Raw genomic sequence first — 26500 nt, forward strand, 5'->3', positions numbered from 1 at the left:
CACATTAAATCAGTCCAAGAGGTCTTAGAAAGACGTACAACTCATTAAGAAAGGAAAGTACTAAATCTGCCCTGTTCTCATCCTACATCAACCAAAAAAGCAACTGCTCAGCCACTGAGAACTAATGTAGCTCTCGCTTATGGCTGCTGGATCCTGGATTGCATGTTTTGTCACTGGGAATGAATTCCATCCACCATACCTGTGGCACCAGTTAATTCCTCATTAACCAATCATTCTCAGTTGCCACATGATTATGACACTAAAAAGGTACTAGCAATTTGTTTCACAGTTCAGGAGATTTTACAAGTATGCATAAGCGCGCCATTGTGCCTACCGTCCCTGTCCTATTGTCTACTTTTTATCATTACTTATCTAATGTTTTATATGTACAAATTATCATCCTATAATTGTTTGACAAATAAATAAATAAATAATAAATAATAAGCATGATCTGGAGTATACTTCTGGAGTATTTGGTGCTTTTTCCCATTCTTCATGGATGAGATGAGTAGCTAATACTACTGTCAGAGCTTCAATCAAGCCTATGGAAGAGTTAAGGATAAAGCTGAAGTAGATAATGTTGTTTTTACTACCTATCAAGACGTAATAATAAACATCATATGCCACAGAATCCAAACCACATTCCACAGAATCCAGCCTCTATTTTTTGTTCATCTTTCTCCCACCCTTATGTGGTGACAGACTTTTTATTTGTTTCTCAGCCTTGGATAATAATGACACCTGCCCTGTCTTACCTTGCAAACTTGCAAACAAGTCCTACCTTGTTTGCAAGTTACCCACTTCTAGTCTAAAAGCTCATAGATAAATTATAGGTGGATCCAAAAGTTTAGATAAATTCAGCACATAATTCTTACACAGAATATTATATATAAACGTGTTATGTCACTAGCCATCTCACATGAAGTTATTTCATATACCCACAATGCTTCCCATCAAATAACACACTACTGCAGTAAATCTACAGAAAAATGTGTAAGTAAGCACTGCAGCTTGCTGCAAAAATTAGCTTATGTAACTTCAAGTACACATGGCACCACACAGTTTAAGAATGCTAATGAGGAATAAACTATAATTTAAATAATTATAGATGTTAGAAATGTACTATGATAACTCTATATAATACAATTGCTGTACATTAAGTATGAATAATTATGACTAAAGAACCCTTTTTTTTTAGCCTGGGGTATTTAAAATTATCTGTCGAAAGAAGCAATTACAAAATAAACTAATTCCATATGTAACGTCAGAGTAATTTTCAAGGTTTAAGATTTACTGTTCATCACATAATTTATAAATGTTACCAGAAGAAATAGAGTGGATAATATCAGCCATAACAAATATGCAGTCCAGGCCATTTATGACATACTACTACGGTACTTGTGATCCTTGAACGCTATCTGAAAAAGTCAATATTATAACAGAAGGGTGAAGTTACCAATGGATGTCAAAATGACTTAAGTTTATATTTTGCAAGGATCAGCTGATCAAAGATTTATACTGCTATTGTAAAAATACTAACTCTCCCTTCAGGAAGAATTGTGATGCCTTTCACCACAATCCTAAAGAAAATACCTCCCTCGTTTTATTTAGTTAAATTTATATTTATTAGGTTTGGACAAATTTGGTTTCAACTCAAAAGAGGTGCTTTGGGGAGCTTAGGAGTGTGAATTAAACACCTGCCTGTGATTCATTAAAGCAATTGTTCCAGCTGCAGTTGCACAATCCTGAAAACCAAAAACAGGTATTTTAATTTCTCACAGATACAGCATTAGCTGTAGCATTTTTTCCCCAAAGAATCTCTTCCTAAATGAATCCAAAGCATTGCACAGCCCTAATATTTATTCTCTCTCCATTAAAATGAAATTTAGTCTATAACTTTACAAAGAATCTAATGGACATTTGTTGTGGTTAGCTCTGGCCCAGCTCCTGCCCCAAGGAATGTGGAGGTGGATGTGGGGGAAACATCCACATGCCGCAGGCCTGTTTTGCTTCCAGTAGAATCTGATGACGAAGTCTCCTCTGACCAAGGAAGCGTGAGTGACAGGGAAGAGGGGAGTTTGGCAGACAGCCCAGGAGGAGATCAGTCACCTGCATCATCCCTGGATTCTGAACAAGAATTAATGACACATCCACGCATGCGTAGAGTGATGCATAGGAGACAACAACAGAAGGATTGTTACAAGAGAAAATGAGGCCACCCGTGGTTGGGTGGGCCTGCTGTAATTAGTGCTATAGATAAAAGTGCAGCCTGGTGTTTTAGCCTCATGGCAGTTTATCTGATTCATTGTTTTGTCAAGATTGTGGGTTTTGCTGTTCAGGATTGTGTTTGTGGACTCTCTGGACTTTAGAATTGGACTCAATTTCCCAGTTATTGGGTGAGCAATTGGACTGCATTTAACCTGTGCCTTGTGTGTACCAGAAAATCCCTTTGACATTTAAAAAGGGAGCTGTTTCTGTTTTTTTGTTTATAAAAACTTTTGGGTTTTCCTTTTATCGTGTGGTGTGTGTCTTCCTGAACTAATTACCCTGTAATTACGGGCGGTTGAGACACGCCGGCAGAACAACATTCAGCTGTTTGAGGTGGTTTTTCATTTTCATATTCTTTATCTTGCACGGCTAGAAAGACTATCTTTTCTAAATAGTGATGCTAGAGCAGTGATTTTCAACCTTTTTTGAGCCGCGGCACATTTTTTACATTTACAAAACCATGGGGCACATGGAGTTGGGGGGGGGGGGGGCTAAAAAAAGTTTGGACAAAAAAATTCTCTCTCTTCCTCCCTTTTGCTCTATTTCTCCCTCTTTCTCTCCCCTTTTCTCTCTCCATCCCTTTCTTTCTCTCTTCTTTCCTCTTTTTTGCTCTTTCTCTCTCCCTCCTTCCCTCCCTCTCTTTCTCTCTCTTGCTTTCTTTCTCTCTTGTTCTCTTTCTCTCTCTTGCTTTCTTTCTTTCTCTCTCTCTCTTGCTTGCTTTCTCTTGTTTTCTTTCTCTCTCTTGCTTTCTCTTTCTCTTGTTTTCTTTCTCTCTCTGAGCTTCGCGGCACACCTGACCATGTCTCGCGGCACACTAGTGTGCCACGGCACACTGGTTGAAAAACACTGTGCTAGAGAACTGCTCTAAATGACAAAGCCAAGCATTACGACTGTCAAACATTGGTGACAAATAAGAAAGTAATGAATACAGTATCATGTTTATGTCTTAATCAGGGTTGTGTTCTGGTGCACTGCCCAGAAGCAAAAAAATCACGAAAAAACGCATGCGAGCGAGCGTCCCCTTGTGTGATTATGTTTCCCACAAATGGGGTGGGTGGGAATGGTGCCGCACAGACTGGCAAAGACAGCACCGGAGCTGTCACATGCAAATTACACAATTGGCAGGCCACTACTGGACTACTACACCATTAGGAACCCACATCTGGTTTTAATACTTTAGTTTAGTATCATCTTACTAGGGTTGAGAAAGAGTGACTGGCCCAAAGTTACCCATCTGACCTTCTGCCTAAGGCAACACTAGAACTCATGATTTCAGAGTTCCTAATCTTCTTCCACAATTGCCTCTTCTATACCAAACTTTATAGGAATACTAGTATAGGATTTTATCTCTGCATGTTCATACTGTATTTTATATACACTGCTTAAAAAAAATTAAAATAAAGGGAACACTTAAACAAGTGTTTTTCAACCAGTGTGCTGTGGCACACTAGTGTGCCGTGAGACATGGTCAGGTGTGCCATGGGGAAATTAAACATGGGTCCCCAAACTACGGCCCACATACCAGATACAGCCCGCAGAGCCCATTTATCTGACCTGCCGCCAGCCGCCCCCATCCGAACATAAGCATTCCCCTCACAATCTCTCCAGCTATCAGCGACAGGAAGAGTGGAGGCACAGGGAACGCTCACTGACCAATCACCTTCTAGGATTCATCCCGACCACCTGCAATGAACCAATAGCAGGCCACCTCTCATCCACACCCAGGAAGGTCCCCACTCAGGCTGCCGCACACTTGTCATTGTGTGGCCGTGGTGAGTAGTTGAAGCTGCTGCTACTCCCCATGGTCCCGATTTCTAATCCTGGTCATGACCAGAGGTAAATGTTGCCATCACTAGAAGAAGCCTCAGCCTCAGCTGGTTATGTCTATCCAAATATAGATATTTGACCTTTTTCTTTTTATAAGAGGCCCACGCAGAGGGTGATATACAATGCATCACAATGTGTTAGAGTGTCATTTTGTGTCATTTTGGTTGGTGGTGTGCCTCAGGATTTTGTAAATGTAAAAAATGTGCCGCAGCTCAAAAAAGATTGAAAATCACTGACTTAAACAACACAATATAATTCCAAGTAAATCCAACTTCTGTGAAATCAAACTGTCCACTTAGGAAGCAACACTGATTGACAATCAATTTCACACGCTGTTGTGCGCATTCAAATTTGTACAGAACAAAGTATTCAATGAGAATATTTCATTCATTCAGATCTAGGGTGTGTTATTTGAGTGTTCCGTTTATTTTTTTGAGCAGTATATTTTCTCTGTGCTAAATCAGTATGTTTTCTCTCTGCAGTATATTTACTCTCTGCTAACTCACACAAGATCAATACACTTGCACCTAACTATTCCTTCTGCTTGCTTATATTTCAGCTAACGAAAATCTGATCTATTCATCTTCTTACCTGAGGTAGAGCAGAGTTTAACTGTCTCTGCAATTGGTCTCGTTCATGCAAAGTCTCTTGCAGCCGGCCCTGACTCAAAGATAGTGTCTCACGTGTTTCCCGAAGAGTCTCTAGCAGTTTATCTCTCTCGTCAAGCATGTTCACCATCAGCTGTTCAAAGTTGGCATCAGAATCAGAGCCTGGCTGCGGCCCCAAGGCATCGCCCTCACTAATGGTAGGCATTACCTCACACATCATGGCAATACTTTGCAAATTGCCTATGCTAGAGGAAGAACTTGAACTGCCAAGGAAATCTCCCTAGAATGCCTCTTAAGGCAGTAGAAACAGCAAGTTAAGGTCACATGGTTTCTGCAGGCCACTGCAGATTGTGGCAACTGTCAAATGTAGATGATGAAGTCCATAAAATCTCCATTTTCTTTTGCAAATAACTGAAACTAATATTACATATCTAGAAAAATCAGAAAAAGTCATCACATCATTACGCTCAAGGTATATATAAAGTAATTAAGATCAGCAAGGCCCCTAGATTGAACTGGCAATGTAATCTCGTGAGAGTCATTCCCATAATCTTCGACAGATATTCCTTTGATCTCTCCAATGACGATCATCAACCAGGGCATAGAGTTGTTTGTTGTTAAAAATGTTCATTGTTTCCATTCAGCACCAAAATCCTTGCTGGTTTAAGATCTAGAAAGGATTAGAAAGCCTATAAAATATTTCACTTGTCTTGATATGATAAATAAAAATCAACTTAGGTAGATCAAGCAATAGTTTATGCAATCCAAAGGGAAAGTAGACTGATCATTCTTGAAGAAGGTTAAACTTTTGCGGAAGATTCATTTTTCATTCTTCATTTAAATCTGTTGGAGAAGAAAATATTTAGAAGTTAGAATGATCAATTGTGTTTCATTTTTAAATTTAGATCAAAAGCTTTTCATTTCCAGAGAAAATTCAGAAAGGGAACAGTTTATGGAGAATTCAACTTCACAGTTTACCATTTGTTCTCTATAGTCATTTTTAATTTAACAATTAGCTTTTAAAAGGTAGATACTGTGGATCATTTGTTCTAATTTCAGAGCTTTAATGTTTATTGAACAGAGTATCATTTGCAGACCACTTTACTATAATGTTATCTTGAAATTAAGTATATTTTGCCAAGATCCTTTTAACCTAAATTCTATTGCAGAATATTTGCTTATTTTTATCGGAATACTACCCATGACTCCTTGGATCATAGTTCCAGAGATATGTCCTTACCAGATTCCTTAATGTCTTCAACAGAGTTTCTACTGCCCTGCCTTCCCCAAACTAGCTGGAGTACATTATGAGATGCATCTGTTTGAAAATAGTCCAGGCAAACATCCGCAACAGGAAATATGACATTTTATATTATCATAAACTGTTTTATGATCATAAAATTATTTATAAAATTTACCAAATTTCAAAACCCATTGGAAGTAACCTGGCTCAAAAGGTTTTGCCCTGTGGTGTGTGGGAAGCCCCCTCCCCCTTCCCACTATAATGAAATATTTCGTGGAATATTAAAAGAGGCAGAATATTATATTTCCCCAAATGAGAAATGGAGAAAAATTGTAACAAAGGCAGAAAGCAGCCCCCAACAGATGCCGGAAGTCTTCAGAGATGGAGATTTTCTGCCCATGAAGAAATCTGAGCCAATCTATTCATGAACAAACTCCTTCAGCTCTAGGTGAAAGGATTAAGAAGGACAGGACAGGACCTTCAGGACTTAACAGGATTATTTATTTATTTATTTATTTATTTATTTACTTATTCTTTGTCCAATATACAATACATATGGAAGAGAATAGACATTAAGTAATATATATGATGATAGAAAGTAAAAAGAAGAGAAGTAGATGGGAGGGAGAGAGTATATATGATATAAGAGATAAGGAGAGAATATATATGACATATGAGATAAGGAAAGACAATTGGACAGGGGACGATTAGCCCATCTTCATTGAAATAGTAAGACACACAAAAGCCATTTCTCTACACAATCCCAAGAACAGTTGAAGAAACCTATAAAGCTCCATCCATTCATTCAACCAATTTGTCAACTGTCCCAGAACTACATGGTGATTCAGCTCATCAATAAACAAGAGTCCTTCTTTCCAATCAACCTCCATTTTATTTCCAGAGGCTTTCTCCTGGTTTGGAACTAGATCAGATTTTTCTCTCTACCAGTGTACAATTTCATTTCACCCAATTAAAGGTTACAGGAATTACAACTGTATTACTATTTTTTTTTCATATTCTTGTACCATCTCTTTCTTTAGGATAATGATTTGGTTGGTTCTGCTGCTACCATCCAATTTTACCAAAGTTTCCAAAAGTAAAATCACAACAGTACTATTTTCCTTGCAACAAAAAGATAAAATCGACATTAAAATTACAGTATTTCTATAGCACCACCTTCTGATCATACAGTACCAAGCCACATGAGTACTATTAAATTGTTTAACCTCATTTCCCTTTTAGAAATACGATGAATATGGTTTATTGAACAAATATTTTGAGTTTACAAAGGAAGATGGGCAGTCTAGAAATATGAGTCTTCGGAGAGGGGCGGCATACAAATCTAAGTAATAAATAAATAAATAAATAAATAAATGAAATATAAACAGATAAATATTGTATGAAATAAAATAATACAAGTAAAACCAAAACAAAAAACAATTTAAAGCACGAATACGTGAAAAAAGAGAGTGCATCTGAATGTTGGTGGCAAAATAGAATGAATTTTTCTCTCATCTATATTATTATTATTATTATTATTATTATTATTATTATTATTATTATTTATTGGACTTGTATGCCGCCCCTCTCCGCAGACTTGGGGCGGCTAACAACAATGATAAAACAGCATGTACAATCAAATTAATAAAACAACTAAAAACCCTTATTATAAAAACCAAACATACACACAAACATACCATGCATAACTTGTAATGGCCTAGGGGGGAAGGAATATCTTAACTCCCCCATGCCCATATTAAGAGTAAATATGGGAGTAGAATACCCCAGAGAGTCCTGACACCAAATCCTATTTGAAATCCCTAATAGTCCTAAAACTGCCATTTTACGGCTGATTGCAACTCAGTGTTTTTGCTTTGTTCAGATTTTTAAGAGTTTAAGTGGAAGTGAGAAATATCTGCAAGGCAAATCCTCCCACTTATCTTTCAACCCTCTTCTCCAAACCTAAAATTGGCCTAAAATGACTACTGGAGAAAAGTTGTTTAAAGAGTGCGCTTTGTCCTTCCCGTAGGTATCTTGTTCCTATCACCACCCTCAAAACATTGAAAATACACCCACACACAAACACAAGGAGAAAAATATCAGCCTCATTCCTTCACAGTGGCATAAACACATCTGCAACTTCTGCAGTCTTATAAATTCAGAATAGCAACTTCTTCCTCTCCCTCAAACATTATCCATGCCGTATATAAAAGCACTAGCAACAGCTAGATCAAATAAATATATGGCAGGTTGGGGATTGATTTGCAGGTGAAATCACCTTGAAATCCTGAACCTGCTGTGCAATGTCATCAAAATGAGACTTTAAAATATGGTATTCCAAACCTGGAAATGTTTTTGAAAGAGCATATTATTATGCATTTGCCAAAAAATGGCATATAAATTTGAATACCGAACAAGCATTCTCAAGATAATTACACATAGTAGCAGTATTTTTGGTATTCCAGACAAAATTCAGAATAGCAACAATAATATATTTTGAATTGAATCAAATACAGTGGTACCTCGGTACTCGAACGCTTCCTTTCTCGTACATTTTGGATAACGAACAAAATTTTCGGCAAAAATTTGCTTCGGTATCTGAACAAAAATTCAGATACCGAACAGCCAGAGAAAATTTTGTTCATTATCTGAAATGTAATCCCGGCAGCTTCAGGGGGGCTGAGGAGCTCTCTAAGAGCTCCAAGCTGCAGGAAGGGTGGGGGCTGCTGAAATCTTGGCAGCTTCTGGGGGCTCCTTTCCTCATTGCTTCCTCTTATTACCTGAAAGCAGCTTCAAAAACTTTCTCCTTCCCTGTGGCTCCAACATGCGGCGATTTCCCTTCCAGTAGCAAGAGCGCCGGGAACGTCACGTGGTGAAGGGAAGCCGACGGAGCCATCTCAGCAATTGCTGCCGCTCCAGCAGTTTCCCTTCATTACGTGAAGCCAAACGCGGAAGTTCGGCTTTGCCGTTCGGCTTCAGGAGACAGATGGGTGCTGGCAAGGGGTGCAGCTGTCTCCTGAAGCCGAACGCTAAAGCCGAACTTCCGCGTTCGGCTTCGGGAGACAGCTGCGAAGCGGCGCGGGTGTTTTAAAAGGTCGCAGCCGGCCTGGGGGGCTTGCCAGCACCCCCCCGAACCCCGAACTTTTGCCGAACTTCCGGGTTCAGGGTTCGGGGGGGTTGCTGGCAAGCCCCCCAGGCCAGCTGCGACCTTTTAAAACACCCGCGCCGCTTCGCAACTGTCTCCTGAAGCCGAACGCTAAAGTCGAACTTCCGCGTTCGGCTTCGGGAGACAGCTGCGAAGCGGCGGGGTTGTTTTAAAAGGTCGCAGATGGCCTGGGGGGCTTGCCAGCACCCCCCCGAACCCCGAACTTTTGCCGAACTTCCGGGTTCGGGGCTCGAGGGGGTGCTGGCAATCCCCCCAGGCCGGCTGCGACCTTTTAAAACACCCGCGCTGCTTCGCAACTGTCTCCTGAAGCCGAACGCTAAAGCCGAACTTCCGCGTTCGGCTTCGGGAGACAGCTGCGAAGCGGAGCGGGTGTTTTAAAAGGTCGCAGCTGGCCTGGGGGGCTTGCCAGCACCCCCCCGAACCCCGAACTTTTGCTGAACTTCCGGGTTCCGGGTTCGGGGGGGTGCTGGCAAGCCCCCAGGCCGGCTGCGACCTTTTAAAACACCCGCGCCACTTCGCAGCTGTTTCCTGAAGCCGAACGCTAAAGCCGAACTTCCGCGTTCGGCTTCGGGAGACAGCTGCGAAGCGGCGCGGGTGTTTTAAAAGGTCGCAGCCGGCCTGGGGGGCTTCCCAGCTACCTCCTGAACCGAACCCGGGGTTCAGCAAAATTTTGCCTCTTCTTACGAACTTTGTTCGAGTTACAAACCGGCGTTCGGGAGGCTTCTGGGAAGCCCCGCCGCCTGGCTGTTACCTTTTAAAACAGCCGCGCGGCTTCCCAGCAGTCTCCGAACGCAGGTTCGTAACTCGAAAAAAGTTCGTAAGAAGAGGCAAAAATTTTCTGAACCCTGGGTTCGTATCACGAGTTGTTCGTAAGAAGAGGGGTTCGTATCTTGAGGTACCACTGTACAGGGGTACCTCTGCTTAAGAATGCCTCTACTTAAGAACCTTTCTAGATAACAACTGGGCGTTCAAGATTTTTTTCCCCCTTCTTAAGAATCATTTTCTACCTAAGAATCCAAGCCCAGAAAAATTCTCCAGGAAATTTGAGAGCAGCACGAAGGCCCGGCCAGTTTCCTGCCATTCCCCCTTTAATCCCGGCCATATCAGGCTTTTCTGGGCTGCCAGAGGAGCCTTTCAGTGGTGCTTAAGGAGGCTTTGGCAGTCCAGAACGAATGGAGCATTTTCCTTTCTCTGGGCACTTGGAGAGGGAATAAACCACTTTTCTGTGGTGACTCCGTCTGCTGCCTCACATACACCTGGTGCGAGATTGCCTCCTGGAGCGTCTGGGCGCAGAAAGGCAAAAGGGGGTGCTTCGCCCTGGCCGGATAAACTCGGCTTCAGCCAAACCGAGGAGTCACCACAGTGAAGGAAAGGCGCCAGCTACAAAGCGAGCAAGCGACAGGAGAGGGAAGCCCTTCAGCATGGGAAGGAAGAGGAAGCAGGTAGCAGCAGCAGCCACCTTTTGGTCAAAGGAGCGGAAGGTTCTCCCCTCTCGCCCGCCTGGGTTTCTCTCTCTGGTGCAGTGTATGGGAGGAAGCCTCGTGCCGGGTATATGGGAGGCACGTGCTCCTCCCCGCCGCCTCAGAGTCCCTTTTTTTTAAGTCTTAAAGTTTTGGATTTTTTTGATTCCACTCACCTCACCTTTTTCCTTTGGCAACAATTGTCCTCCTCCTCTTTTTCCTCCCCCTCCTCGTACCCAAATTCTGAGCTTTTATTTCTTTCCTAATGGGTTTGCACACATTATTTGCTTTTACATTGATTCCTATGAGAAAAATTGCTTCTACTTACAAATCTTTCTACTTAAGAACCTGGTCACAGAACAAATTAAGTTCTTAAGTAGAGGTACTACTGTATTATCTACCCAAAAATGCCAGGAAAAGCTATCCATAAGTCTCATAAAAACACAGTCGAGGGGAAAATTTATCATACTGTAAGATTAATGGAAGCTGAAGTAGCTCTACCGTTAATATAAGTCAATGTATTGCTAAGTATTTCTGAGAAAAGACTCTTGAGTACCACTCTTCCTAAACAAAAAATACCAGATGCCACCAGCAAAAAGCAATAAACACTCAAACTGTTCTACAATTAATTAACATGAAAATATAGTTTTAAAAGCTCAGCTGTACTGAAGGAGCTGCTACTGAATGCTAAAATTGGAAGAATGCCCTGTTCCAATTAAGCTTTTCTGGTCAACCCCAGATGTATATTTTACTATATAAGTATTATTACCACACATTCCCATAAATTCTTCCCCAAAATGAAAATCAGCTTGTTGTAATGATAAACGATGATCTTCGCCGAGATGAAATACTGGCCACAAAAAGAATCAATAATATCCAGTAGCGGGTTGCACCCAATACAGCTGGGATCGGGGTTCTGGTAGCGAAAATTCAGATGTGCATGCACCTCCTTGCCCCCAATGCATGCACCCATGCAAGATTTGGCTTCTGCGCATGCGCAGCAAGCAAAATCTCATGGGAGGACACTCTCGTGCATGAGATTTCACTAATTTTGGGGGCTTTTTTGCTTCTGCGCATGCGTGGAAGCAAAGAAATTGCCGGAAATCGGTGAAACCTCATGCGTGAGAGCATCTTCATGTGAGATTTCGCTTGCTGAGATTCACAGAAGCCAAATCTCGCACCGACGTTGGTAGCGGCCGGTATGTGCAACCCCCCACCTGATAATATCAAGCGAAGAAATTTAGAAACATAGACACATGGAAACAATTTATGATCAGCAGCCTAGGAACCATATTTCTTAAAAATAAGACAAATGTGAAAATGTATAAATGAATGCACGGAATTTAACAAAATTCAACATGTCTTTACAACAATATAATACAGCATTTACACATATGTCTTTCGCAAGTTACTCAAGACCCACCTATATCGGCAGGCATGGGGGAATTAAGACATGTCCCCCAGGCTTTCTTATGTTTTATGTTTGGTATGTATGTGTTGTATGGTTTTTAAATTGTTGGTTTTTTTTAATGTAATTTTATTATTAGATTTGTTCCATTGTTATACTGTTTTTATTGTTGTTGTGAGCCGCCCCAAGTCTTCGGAGAGGGGCAGCACACAAATCTAATAAATTGAATTGAATTAAATTGAATATGATCCAACTTTATTTTACTTTTTCCTTCTTTTGCTTAAGTTTAGTACAGTTGGAAAATAATCAGAATAAACTATTTCCAATCTTGTGTTCAACAGATGGTAAGATATAAATATCAGTAGCAGTTTTCACTTAATAAGGAGATATGAGATCAAAACACATGCATTATTAGATTCAGAATGAGTAACACTATTTTCCCCTGACTTCATTTTTTCTTATTTGTATGCCACATCCAAAGACTGGAACTCTAACCATAAGAGGTCAAGAATGTAAATGTTGTCCTGAAATCCTATTCTGAAATATCAGCTACAGCTAACTTGCATTTTTAGGTGCTTATGTATATCATAGTGTCATTTTCCATGGCAGGCTAGAATCCATCTGAATCTTACCTGTACAGGTAGTCCTTGCCATACAATGCAAATGGAGCCATTACAGTCATATGTCATAAAAGACATAAATTGAGTGAGTTGTGTGACTGACCCAATTTTATGACCTTTTTGTAGTGATTGTTAAGCAAACACCTTGGTCCTTATAGGACCTAGAAAGCATGCCTTCTTGAAGATGTCTTATACACTGTGGAACAAGTTTCCCCTAGAGATCAGTACTACTGACACTCTTTTGATCTTATGTAACCTGCTAAAGACCCAGTTCTTCTTTCAACTTTGAAACAATAATATCCAAAGAGAGGAGCCCAAGCGGATAGCTGGAACGTAACGAAAGTTGACTTCCGCACTGAAGTGTCACATGGCTAAGTGTTAAAAAGCCTAAGGGTGTGGCCAATTGTTCTATCTATTCATGCAGAGACCTCCTCTTGCTTCGCCACTCCTGCCTTCTGACAGCTCTACGTGCCCTAGCATCAAGAAGAGGCTCCTCCTCTTCTCCTGAGTCACTCATGTGCCCCTCGGGAGATGCAGAAGGCCCTAGTTGGCTTTCAGCCTCTGACACCACATCCTCTTTGACCTCCTCGCTATCAGATTCGGATGGCAGGTACAGGAGCCTAGGGTACTGCACCACAACCATCTCTTCCTTCCTTCCTTCCTTCCTTCCTTCCTTCCTTCCTTCCTTCCTTCCTTCCTTCCTCAGAACCTGGTCCCTAACCCCTTCATGTTACAAAAAGTGGGGATTCTGAACACAAATTCAGACAGGAAGCCAAAAGCTGCAGCTCATTCTAGAAGGAAAGTGCACCAGCATAAACTGCCCATGCATTTGTTTGAATACCCTCCTTGTTTTACAAGTGCAAGGAAATACCAACATAGATTTACTATTCGCTTTAAAATATCATGATAGGAAAAACACTGAATGACATTCGAGTATCAATATTGGAACTAGCAATTATTAGCATCTAAATTATGCAGCTCTGCAGCTGAAGCAGCCTCTGATTTCTGAGCACAAACATGTACAATTCCTCCTCTGCACTAGATCACAATAAGTGCTAATTTATTCAGAGGTACCAGCACTAAGCAGTACTGTCAAAGTCTACACTGTAACACACTAAAGGTTTGAGGAGACAAATAATTATGCCTTGCTCCACATCAGTTGAAAGCTTTAATATATCACGCCACTTGCCTTAGCACCAAGTTACCATAAGAAATTATTTTATTTCATCCTCTAGAAAACAGACAAGAAAACTGTATTATTATATTACAAGATCCAATCTGAATTGGTCACCAAGACCAAACGTTTGCTCTTCCAGCTTTCACACTATTGCTGGAATCCATCTTCAGGAATAAAACTGTATTAGTTGATGTTCTGACGAGCTCTCTGGTAGAATCCTCCCGAAAATGCACAGATACAGTTTCAGACACACACACGTTTGAAAATTCAAAACAATGTTCTTTATACCAAAAATGCAAATAAACGAAGCACTCTTTTTGTATAGCAAAGAGCACTTGTCTCCAAACAAATTAGTAATTTGTACAAGTCCCTTATCAGTTCTGTGATACTTAGCTTGCAGCTGTGAGGCAATTCACAGTCCTTCTTCTTTCACAAAGTGAAACACACTTTGCTCTGGTTTAGTTTCAACACGGGGGAAAAATCAGCACACAAAGGTCAAAGTCAGCAAAGCAGGCACGAAACACAAAGATCAGATAATCCACCCACAGGCTGCTATTTATAGAGCCTCACTAATTACCACAGCCCCAACCAACCACAGGTGGCCTCATTTTCTTTGATAATAATCTCTCAGTTGTTGCTGCCTATGCATCGCTCTCCGCATGCGTGGCTGTATCATTAACTCTTGTTCTGAATCCAAAGAGGAGCTAGATAATTGATCTTCTGAGCTGTCTGCCACACTCTCCTCCTCCCTGTCACTCATGTCTTCTTGGTCAGAGGAGCCTTCATCAGCAGATTCCACCGGGGGGGGGGCAAAATAGGCCTGCAGCATGTGGATGTCTCCCCCACATCCACAGTCCTTGGGGCAGGAGCTGGGCCAGAGCTAACCACAACAGTTGAGAAGCATTGAAAGTAATTTGAATGGCTCTAATTTCCAGAAGGGGATGAATGGCTGAATTCATAAGGACCTGTTTGTTGCAATCTTTTGATACAGGACATCTAATGAAAAACCTTGGGGGATGGAGGAATTCTAGTGGCGGGAGGAATTCTTCTCAAACCGTCTCTGATCCACACATCCAAAGTGATTTCCTCCGATCTGTCACATACAAGGCTAGGCGGCCACCAATGGGAGGGTCGGACAGATTTTCATTTTTAGCATCTGAAGGGGCAAACCACCCCTCTTCACCCTGAAAGGGCTGTTTATATTGTCTCTCCATTCCTGGCCTGTCTGTATCCTGTATCTGCCTGGCCCCATACTGACCTTGGGCAGTGAAGGGCTACCAAATTTTTTACTACCACACTGTGGGCGTGGCTTATGCAGGATACCCTCCATTTTCTTTCAACATCTTTCAGTGCAAATTGGGTGCTCTGGGGTGGAGCTCCATTTTCGCTACACCACTGCGTCCTTCCCCCCTGTCCAGGCAGTAGCCCACCCCTGACCTTGGGTCAGGTATGAAAGTCTGAAATAACGCCCGTTGGTAAGGGGTGGAAAGAACTCTTCCTAGAGTAAATTATTATTTATTATTATTTATTAGACTTGTATGCTACCCATCTCCCAAGACTCGGAGCGGGTCACAACAAGTAATACATGACATACAAATCCAATATTAAAATCAATTTAAAAAACTCTTATAAAAAACAGTCATACAATCCAAACAAACCATACATAAAATGGAACAGCTGGGGGAATGTCAGTTTCCCCAAGCCTGGTGACATAGGTGGGTTTTTAGAAGTTTGTGAAAGGCAAGGAGGGTGGGGGCAGTCCTAATCTCCAGGGGGAATTGATTCCAGAGGTCTGGGGCTGCCACAGAGAAGGCTCTCCCCGTGGGTCCTGCCAGACGACATTATTTTGTTGACGGGACCCGGAGGAGGCCAACTCTGTGGGACCTAATCAGTCGCTGGGATTCGTGCGGCAGAAGGATCTTCCATTTGTCCCTGGACTCAAACAAAATCGAGTCCAGGGCTTCCCCAAACAATAGAGGCGCCTTAAAGGGAATAAAGTCGAGACACCATTTTTGGTATGTGTCCTTCTGCCAGAGACAGAGACAGTGTATCAGGCAGGCCACTACTGCAGATCCAATGGCCGGGAAGAGAACAGCACAAAGGTCAAACTGGAAGTCTGTTTTTCTGAACTGCCAGTTTGTCCATTGGACAGTTTTTTGTACTCCAAGGCTTCAAAGAAGCTTCCCTGAAGCCTCTGGAGGACGAAACAGCCTTCCCCAAGGGCGAAAATCAGCTGGCTAGCATGCCCATGCACACTGGAGATGACATAAGACAATGTCTCATGTGTCCTTTGATATGGCTCCATGTGCCACCTGTGGGAAGCATGCTATAGGTTCACCATCAGGGTTCTATCAGTTGCTCTTCTGGGCATCAACAGAATACAGAGTAAGTGAGCCGAGGTGGCCCAGTAGGTAGAGTGCAGTCCTGCAGGCCACTAAAGCTGAATGCTAGCTCAGCAGGTCAGCAGTTCAAATCTCGTCACCGGCTCAATGTTGACTCAGCCTTCCATCTGATAATTTAGGGTTTTAATGGTAAAGGTTACAGAAAGAAGGGAATTGGGATGAAATTGGAGAAAACAGTTTGATTAGAACTGTATGAATAATCACTGAAAAGATATCAGAAGTTTTTTATATACATATTTTTTCATGCTTTTTTCCCTATGTTCTCCTTCCTGTTTTTTTTTCCTTTTCTTTTTCACATTTATTTTGATTTAGTTTTCTTTCTTTCTTCTTTCAATTGTATTACTTGTTATCTAAGAGTCAATTCCCACTGTCTCTGTAGCTAGGTCCTATATCCAACCCACAAAGAACCACCAAACTCTTTTGGATGATGGCAATGCCTAGTCAAAAGCCAAATACAAAATGTCTAATTTCAAAGAAGTTCAATCTCCACCAACAACAACAACCAATCCATGAGAGTAGAAATGCTCTTTTGCTTTCCAGTATCTCTGGCCTTAAGTTAAGGGTGATTATCATCAGCTGGATTTTGAGTTTCATATATAAAAATGCTGCCTGATAAGTTACCGGAATAAAGTTTATGATCTTGAGATGTTTTAAAACACAAATTTAAAATCTAATCACCAGCTCAAGGTTGACTCAGCCCTCCATCCTTCCGAGGTGGGTAAAATGAGGAGCCGGATTGTGTGGGCAACATGCTGGCTCTGTTAAAAAGTGCTATTGCTATTGCCGCCCTGAGTCTAAGGAAAAGGGCGGCATTTTAAAAAAATCAGATAGATAGATAGATAGATAGATAGATAGATAGATAGATAGATAGATAGATACTATACATTGTTCTGCATTTACTGAAAAATATTCACAACATTTAACCTATGAAGTTAACAGAAAAAAACAGGAGCCCATTTTCCACCAACTCATAAATGGCTGGTTTAAAACAAGCCAAAGGACCTAATAGAAGATTACAACCTTAAAGAGCTGATTCTATTACTTAGGTAATATGCAGCATCCAAAATCATTGCAAGGCCAGATACAGCTAGTCCTTGACTTACAATCATTTGTTTAGTGACCGTTCAAAGTTACAACAGCATTCAAAAAATGACTTATGACCGTTTTCCCACTTACGACTATTGCAGCATCCCCATGGTCATGTAATCAAAATTCAGATGCTTGGCAACTGACATGTATCTATGACAGCTGTAGTTTCCCAGGGTCATGTGATCAACTTTTACAACCTTCTGGCAAGCAAAGTCAATGGGGAAGCCAGATTCACTTAATAACTGTGTTACTAATTTAACAACTGCAGTGATTCACTTAACAGCTATGCAAGAAAAAACGAAATGGGGCACAACTCACATAACAACCATATTGGTTAGCAATGGACATGTTGGGCTCAATGGTGTCTGTAAGTTGAGGACTGTCGATAACTTATTTCAATCAAGTTTTACTAATCTGCAGTAGCAATTAGTTATACACTATATTCTTGTCAAAATATGTATTCATGCAAAGAAAGGCAAGGACTGTAATCTTCAGTGTGTGCTTTAAGGGCCACACAGGCAGAAACATAGTTCAGATCTAGCTTTTAAATAAAATATAAAAACAGAAATTATATGTATATGTAACATATTTTTGCTGATAATGAAATATATAAAGAAATATCTATATACAAAGAAGAAAACATGTGCAAAAGTTTTTATACTGCCAGTAAAATGGTAGTTTCCCTTTTAGGAAGACGATTAAAAACTAAAATCAAAGTAAAGAAGCAAAAAAAATGCAAATTGCTAAAATTATAGGTTGCCAACAGAGAGACACATTCTATACTCCCTCCACTTCTAAAATCTGTGCTTGTTTTTTTAAACAAAAAACAAAAAAACAAAATATATCAATGTTGTAATTAAAATAATATATTTAGAGAAGTTGATAAAATTCAGCTAATGAACAAAAGGCAAAAGAAAGAAGAACATAAGGAGAACCATGCTGAATCGGGCCAAAGCCCATTGAGTCCAGCATTCTGTGTCACACAGTGGCCCACCAATGGTCCATGGGGATCTTGAGCAGAAAGAAAAGGCAAGACCCTCCCTTTCCCTTGACCCCCAACAAATGGTACCCAAGGGAATCCTGCCTGCCTCAACCAACATAAAGGCGGCACTTGGACATCCAAAGGCTGGTTGGAAGATTGTATTGTTTTCCAAACATCTTGGTTAAAAAAAAAATATCGGGGATTTTCAAGGCAAGGATCCTCTCTAACTAAACTTGTGTCTCAGATGCTATGTTATTCATGACCATACCTAGATCTAAATCCATATAAAGCTAGAATACCTTGATTGACAAAAAGATGTGGAATATTATAGCATGTTTCTTTTCTCAATTCTCAGTTGCTACTGTTGATGCTTTAGAGAAATAGAATAAGCCTCTGATCCTTAAAAATGAAGAGTGTGCGATTAAAATTTATAGGGAAGGGAAGAATTACCTTATAAAGTTTAGTAAAAAAAAGCTTTCCAATTTTTAATATTTTTTTTTGCAAAATACTGTGCCAGAAACACGTAACATATTATATTATGACAACCCAAAGAACAAATTGAAGAAACTAGCCACAAAGCAAAATGCAAGAATGCACAGTTTGATTATTATTTCTAGCTCTAAAAAGTGTGGACATCATGGATACGTCTGTCAGTTGGGTTTTTTGGAAAGTTGAATAGAAGACACGGGGGGGACCCCAAATGTAACACTATAGGATTGAATAGCTGAGTACACAAGCATTGGGGGGAAATCTATTTCTTTTTTGGAACACATGAGTCAGATTCTCTATTACTACAGCTCCAAGCATTATTTCATCTCAATTCCCATTAAGTACTGTCTGAAAATGTCAAACACAACAGTCTCAATTAATTTTGTGACCTCTTGCATATTCCATCACATTCTTTGAATGATACTGTAGTGTTGTTGAGCAACTTCTTTTCAAATTCCCCATCTTCTACACTTGCATCTCTGAAATTTATTTTGTAGGAAATTTTCCCCTTTGTGTGTCATCTCTGACTCTAGTCCATTGACTCAGATTTTCATCTCTATCTCTTACATTAGGCGGGTGTCATCTTATTTTTCAACATTGATTTCTTATTCCTTTTAGTTTTAATATTTTTCTTAATACTTAGCATCGCTATAATATTTTGCTCCTTCCATGAGCTCTACTCCTTTTAAAGCACTATCTATTCCATTCTGACTTTTCATTTTTATTATTATAACTTGAAAATAATTATCCAGTGCTATCAATTTTATTTATTTATACAAATAATTTATAGCCTCCCATCTTGCAGCGTTGATACTGGGCAGGTGCTTAGGAGAACAAAACTAAAAATCAATAATGAACAAAAATAAATAAAGGCTTTTTTTCATAGTAAAAGAAAGCCTTTATAATGAAAATATTTTCTATTTTTCATCGCAGTCTCCCTTTCTTTCTTTCTTTTACTTACTTCAAACTGTGAGTTCTGAATATCAAATAAGAGAGTTGGGAGGGATCTTGATCCAAATTTCAACCAAAAAATGCTCTGTCCTACACATTGGCAAAAAGAATCAAAACACCAAATACGAGATGAATAAACAAGACATTACAGACAACCCTCACTCCGTAAAAGACCTTGGAATACTCATATCAAATGACCTAAGTGCCAAAGCCAACTGCAACAACATCACCAAAAAGGCTTCAAGTATTGAAGAGAGCTGATAGATAAATTAGTGAAGATTGGACTTAATCCCTGGATAGTTCAGTGGATTTCAAGCTGGCTGAAGCATAGACATCAGAGAGTTATTGTTAATGGCGAGTATTCTGAGCAGAGACAGGTTACAAGCGGTGTGCCACAAGGGTCTGTTCTGGGTCCTATTCTTTTTAATATGTTTGTGAGTGACATAGGGAGGGAAGGTTTGCCTATTTGCCGATGACTCTAAAGTGTGCAATAGGGTTGATATTCCTGGAGGGGTCTGTAATATGGTAAATGATTTAGCGTTACTAGATAAATGATCAAAGCAATGGAAACTGCAGTTTAATGTTTCCAAATGTAAAATAATGCACTTGGGGAAAAGGAATCCTAAATCTGAGTATTGCATTGGCAGTTCTGTGTTAGCAAAAACTTCAGAAGAGAAGGATTTAGGGGTAGTGATTTCTGACAGTCTCAAAATGGGTGAGCAGTGTGGTCGGGCGGTAGGAAAGGCAAGTAGGATGCTTGGCTGCATAGCTAGAGGTATAACAAGCAGGAAGAGGGAGATTGTGATCCCCTTATATAGAGCGCTGGTGAGACCACATTTGGAGTACTGTGTTCAGTTCTGGAGACCTCACCTACAAAAAGATATTGACAAAATTGAACGGGTCCAAAGACGGGCTACAAGAATGGTGGAAGGTCTGAAGTATAAAACGTATCAGGAAAGACTTAATGAACTCAATCTGTATAGACAGAAGGAAAAGGGGGGACATGATCGAAACATTTAAATATGTTAAAGGGTTAAATAGGGTTCAGGAGGGAAGTGTTTTTAACAGGAAATAGGCGTTGATTGCTTACCTGAACGCCTCTTCTCGTACGGTGAGTGGGTACAGCAGTCACATGGGTCCAGCAGTCACATGGGTTGCTCCTGTCCAATCCGTTGGAACTGAGCCTAGTATTAAAAAAGACTGCTGGATCCGCCCCTTCCCCAGAATTCGCGAATCCGTAGACTAGGCTCAGTAGTGAAGCTCTTTAATGTTCAACTCTCATGTGTTATAAGAAATTAGAATAGAAGGTAAAGAAGACCACACAAGGGAGGGAAGTGACTGCTGTACCCACTCACCGTACGAGAAGAGGCGTTCAGGTAAGCAATCAACGCCTATTCTCCGTACTGAAGGAGTGGGTCCAGCAGTCACATGGGACATACCCAAGAGATAGGTCCCTAGGGTGGGAGTACATTGCTATCGTGAGAGATAACGGATTGGAGTACTCTTCTTCCGAAGGCAGCGTCTGCTGATGCGTACGAATCAATCTTGTAGTGTTTTATAAAGGAATTTGGCGAGGCCCAAGTGGCTGCTTTGCAGACTTCTTCCAACGGAGCCTGAGTCGCCCAAGCGGCAGATGTGGCAGCACTTCTGGTGGAATGCGCTGTAATATTCCTTGGAATGGAGAGGGAAGCTGTCTCGTAGGCCTTTGAGATGGCCCCTCTGATCCAACGACCTATTACTGTGGAAGACACTCTGGATCCCAAGGATCTGGGATGGTAGGCTATGAAGAGTGCTTCAGATCTCCGGATGGATCTTGTGCGTTGGATATAAATCTTTAGCGCTCTAGTGAGATCTAGAGTGTGCCATCTAATCGCCAGGGGATGCTCTCGTTGGAGACAGAAAGAAGGTAAAACGATATCCTGAGATCTGTGGAACATGGAACTGACCTTGGGTAGAAAGGTGGGGTCCAGCCGCAGAACCACCTTATCCTGATGAAACTGACAGAGGTCCTGTCTGATAGAAAGGGCTGCCAACTCAGATATGCGTCGGGCGGAAGTAATCGCCACCAGGAATGCTACCTTGAAGGATAGGTACCTGAGGGACGCAGAGTTCAGGGGTTCGTAAGGTGCTTGAGTAAGAGAGTGGAGAACCCGTGGCAAGTCCCAGGTTGGATATCTGTGGATTTTAGAAGGCCTGAGATTGGCCACTCCTCTTAGAAATTCTTGGATTTCTGGAAGGGAGCGTAGGGGCTGCCTGCGAGGCCCCGCCAAGACGGAAGAGATAGCGGCCAGATGGCGGCGGATGGTGCTGGTAGAGAGACCTTGGTGGAAACCTTTCATAAGGAAGGCGATTATCCTGTGTATGGGAAGACACAGGGGGGATAAGCCCTCCTGCGAGCACCACTGATGAAATTTGGACCAAGTATGGTCGTAGATCCGATTGGTAGACCCCCTTCTAGATTTCAGAATGATTTCCACTGTGTCTGGGTCATACCCTCGCAGGTCTAAGTCCCTCCGGATAACAGCCAGGTGGTGAGGTGGAACCACTCTGGATCCGGATGGAAGGAGGCCCCCTGCCGCAACATATCCTCCGAAGCGGGGAGTCGCCAGGGGTCCTGGACGGACAGTTGTTGAAGGTCCGCGAACCAGGGCCTGCGAGGCCAGTGAGGGGCAATCAGGATTACACGTGCTTTCTCCAGGAGGATTTTGTTGATCACGTCTGGCAGAATTGGAATTGGAGGGAAGGCATACAGTAGGCCTGGAGGCCAAGGACTCCTGAGGGCATTGACTGCCTCCGCTCCCGGAGACGGGAACCTGGAGATGAAGCGGGGAAGCTGGGTATTGTCTCTGGTCGCGAATAGATCCAACACTGGATGGCCGAACCTGAGGCAGATTTGGTGGAACAGTGACTGATGGAGATTCCACTCGCCTGGATCTATGGTGGCTCGTGAGAGCCAGTCCGCTTGGACGTTGAGGCTCCCCGAGATGTGATCGGCTAGAAGCGATTGGAGATTTTTCTCTGCCCAAAGACCCAACTTCAGGGCCTCCCTCATGAGGGCCTTGGATCTTGTGCCTCCCTGTCTGCAAATATGGCTTTTGGTGGCTATATTGTCGGTGAGAATCAGCACATGTTGGTTGGATATGTGAGGTTGGAATTGCTTTAGAGCTAGAGACACGGCTCTTAATTCTAGCCAATTGATGGGCTTGGAAGCCTCCTCCGGTGACCATGTGCCCTGAGCTAAAAGACCTTGGGCGTGGGCTCCCCAGCCCGAGAGGCTGGCATCTGTGGTGACTACAAACTGGTCGGGACACCGGAAGGGGGATCCCTTGTCTAGGGCTGGAGAAGTCCACCACTTGAGGGATCTGCGAACCGTCGGTGGGATGGTGATGCGTCGGTTCGAGTTGCTGTGGCCTGATCTCTGAAATGGTAATAGTAGCCATTGAAGTTCCCTGGCGTGAAGGCGGGCCCAGGGAACAATACCAATACATGACACCATCTTACCCAAAAGGGAGGATAGGGTGACAATGGAGGCCGATTGCTGGGGCAGGATGCGAGCAATGAGATCCAAAATGCTGCGTTTTCTCTCATTGGAGAGAAAAACCTGGGATATTTCGGAATTAATGATAGTCCCCAGATGCAGGATGGAAGTGGATGGATCAAGATGACTCTTGTTAAGGTTTATGGAAAAACCATGGTTCTGTAGAACCGACATGGTAGAGGAGAGGTCTGCAGCTACACCAGCTCTGGAATTACCATGAATTAAAATGTCATCTAAATAACATAAAATATGAATGGGAGAGGCCCGGATATGAGCCGCCAAGGATCCCAAGAGTTTAGTGAAAACCCTGGGAGCTGAGGAGAGCCCAAAAGGCATAGCCCTATACTGAAAATGCCTGCCTTGAAAGGCAAAGCGCAGAAATCTCCTATGGACCTTGGCAATGGGGATATGGAGGTAGGCCTCAGTGAGATCTAGAGACACCATAAAGTCTCCTCGATGAAGAGCTGATAAAATGGAAGATAGGGAGTGCATTTTGAATTTTCTATATTTAATGAAGCGGTTTAATTTCTTTAGGTCCAAGATGGCTCTCCAGCCTCCAGAAGTCTTAGGGACCATGAAGAGGATGGAATAGAAGCCTAAACCTCTCTGGAGAGAGGGGACCGGTTGAATAGCTCTAATAGTCAACAAATGAGAAATAGCCTCCTCCATTCGAATACGAGATGGAGAGGAACTGGGAGAGGGACAAGAAATAAAACGGTTAGGGGGAGAAGAAATAAACTCTAACCTTAGGCCCCTTTCCACTGTGTCAATGACCCAGGGGTCCTTACAAGAGCGGTGCCAGGCGGAAGAGAACCAGGCTAGGCGACCGCCTATAGGCAGGTGAGAAAACTTACCATCTGGTTCTTTTGGAAGTTCTGGTAGTAGAGGATCCTCTCTGATAGCGGGACCCTCTGCCCCTGGTGGTTCTAGCTTGGGATCGAAAGCGAGGGGAATACTGACCTGGGCTCTTGTGAAATGCGAAGCTTTGATCCTGCTGACGCCCGGTGCGCCGAAAGGACTGCGGTTTCGGGGCCTTCTTGGTGGTAGGTCCCAAGACCTTTTTCTTGTCTGCGTTTTCCGTAAGGAGAGGGTCCAGAAGATCTCCGAAGAGGAGGTTACGTTTCAGTGGACCCATAGCTAACTGCCATTTCTGTCTTACCCCCGCCTGCCAAGGGCGGAGCCATAGAAGCCTTCTGGCCGTTGTGGAGGCTGCTACTGATCTGGCTGCAAATCTGGAAGATTGGAGAGTAGCATCTGCTATATATTGGGCAGCTGCGAAAATTTTGTTGAAATCCTGTTGGCCCCGTAAGTCATCTGGAGGCAGGTGTAGTTGGAGCTGACGAAGCCATAAGACCATAGCTCTGGAAAAGAAGGATGCCGCTGCAGCACTCTTAATGGCCCATGAGTCTGCAAGGAGACTTCTTTTGAGCATTTGTTCAAGTCGTTTGTCCTCTGGCCGGAGGACCTCCTCTGCCTCGCCAGGCATGGCAGCCGTTGAGTGGAGCGTCTTCACTGGTTCATCTGGCCTGGGACATGTTAGGAGTTCCTCATAGGAGGGGGAGAGCTTGTAGAGCTTCTTGTCCTTGGGAGTGGGAGTGAAGCCTATGGTTGGGTGGTCCCACTGTTTAAGCAAGGCATCCTTAAACAACTTGGGCATAGGAATTACCTCATTGTCTTCCTGTTCCTCCATGAAGTAAGGAAGATTTTCCTCTGGGGGGTCTGTGGAAGGAGTAGCTTGCTTCTCTTGCCCGGCTAGCCCCGTGGATACTCTAGCTTTTAGCAGGAGAGATTTGAAAAGCTGCGAAGGGAAAATAGCAGCTGGGGCTGGAATCTTAATCTGAGATTCCTCATCCTCCGACAGACGCTGAAAGGGGTCATCATCCTCTTCTGCATCCACGTCCTCATCCTCTTCCTGAGAGGAGTCAGAGACCTCCATGACTGGGGCTCTGTAGGAAGGAGAAGAACTCACGGGACGGGAGGAGCGAGGGGGAGGATGAAACAGAGGAGGTACATTTAAAGATGAGAGTCTAGCATCAATAGTGTTAGTCAGAATAGTCAAGATAGACTGAAACTCCGGTGGCAAGGAAGAAATATCAGCCGGAAAAGCCTGAGGATCCCTGAGGCCCTGAACAGGTTCTGGCTGGGGGAAATCCTCGGTAATATCTGGCTCCTCTGGACCTAAACCCCATAGGTTAGGTTGGGGTGGATTTAGGTTTGGCTCATCCAGGGATAGCACAGGTACCCCAGAGGGAGGCAGGTTAGAGGCCTCCGGGGGGGTAGGGCTGATATGCACTTGGGCCTGCACCTTAAAACGTTTGGCTGATTTATCATGTATTTTTTGTAGGGCTAGGTCCCTTCTCTTCTCAGCCCTAGTGGGCTTGGCTAAAGACTGAGAGCCTGAGGAAGAGGAGGAAGAGGCCTGGGGAAGCTCAGAAGGATTACCAGTAGGCCTAACCTCTTTGGAACCTTTGGTAGTGCCTCTCTTGGGAAGGGAAGCCATAGTCTGAGCAATTACAGAAGACAAGGCTTGAGCCAAAAAATAGGGGAGAGAAGAATTATTTTGTGGAATTCCCAAGAGGATAGGTGACCCTGCTCCTAGGCCCAGGAGCAGCTGCGCCTTAAGAGGCAATCCTGGGCGATACCAAGAGTTCTTGTCCTTAAGTGCAGCGTGGCAGGCCTCACTAACTTAACTTTAAGAAAAACCAAGGCACACTGGTTGGAGGCCACTTCCGTGGAGAATAGGCCCGAGGGAACTCAAAGCGACGACTCCAGGGTCAGGCGGCGGGCTGTAGGCACTAATGGCCGACCCCTTAGGGCAGAACCGAAAGTGCAACTTACTGGGCGTCAGAGCCTTGGCGCCAAAATAACTGCTCCGTTATTTGCAATAGGAGCGACTAAGCCCGGGAGACAAAACAAGTCCCACACCGCGGGAGGTAAATAGCCCTTAATTAGTTGAAAAAAATAAAGCTTGCTCACGGCAGGACCTCCAAGGCCGGAATTAACAAACCGGCCGCGGCTACAGCACGAAGGGAAAAACCGCAAATGGCTGAGCCGCTAACTTCTCCCCCAACTCAAAGCCCTGTAGGGCTGAGAAAAAAACTGCCGGCAAGCTGAGTAATGGAAAAATCTTACTTGCTATTGAAGAGAGATCGAAGGGAAGGTGTTTTATCGAGAGGAACGAGCATTCACACACATCCGAGGATGCGAACTGAGCGAATTCTGGGGAAGGGGCGGATCCAGCAGTCTTTTTTAATACTAGGCTCAGTTCCAAC

General features: G+C 42.8%; 1 protein-coding gene across 4 annotated transcripts in view; it reads right to left on the reverse strand.

Moving 5' to 3' along the window:
- PPFIA4 (PTPRF interacting protein alpha 4) overlaps positions 1 to 5546 on the reverse strand; it is a 112906-nt gene extending 107360 nt beyond the window's left edge. For 3 of the 4 annotated variants that reach the window (XM_070745757.1, XM_070745760.1, XM_070745758.1), the window contains exon 1: positions 4687 to 4997. In XM_070745757.1, coding sequence (XP_070601858.1) covers positions 4687 to 4923 — 237 coding nt within the window. In that variant the 5' untranslated portion in view covers positions 4924 to 4997. Of the gene's footprint in view, positions 1 to 4686 lie in introns of all 4 variants that reach the window. The other variant, XM_070745759.1, reaches the window with a different exon arrangement.
- Positions 5547 to 26500: the final 20954 nt, after the last annotated feature.

Source organism: Erythrolamprus reginae, chromosome 3 (genome assembly GCF_031021105.1).
Source record: "Erythrolamprus reginae isolate rEryReg1 chromosome 3, rEryReg1.hap1, whole genome shotgun sequence".
NCBI classification, from domain to species: domain Eukaryota; kingdom Metazoa; phylum Chordata; class Lepidosauria; order Squamata; family Dipsadidae; genus Erythrolamprus; species Erythrolamprus reginae.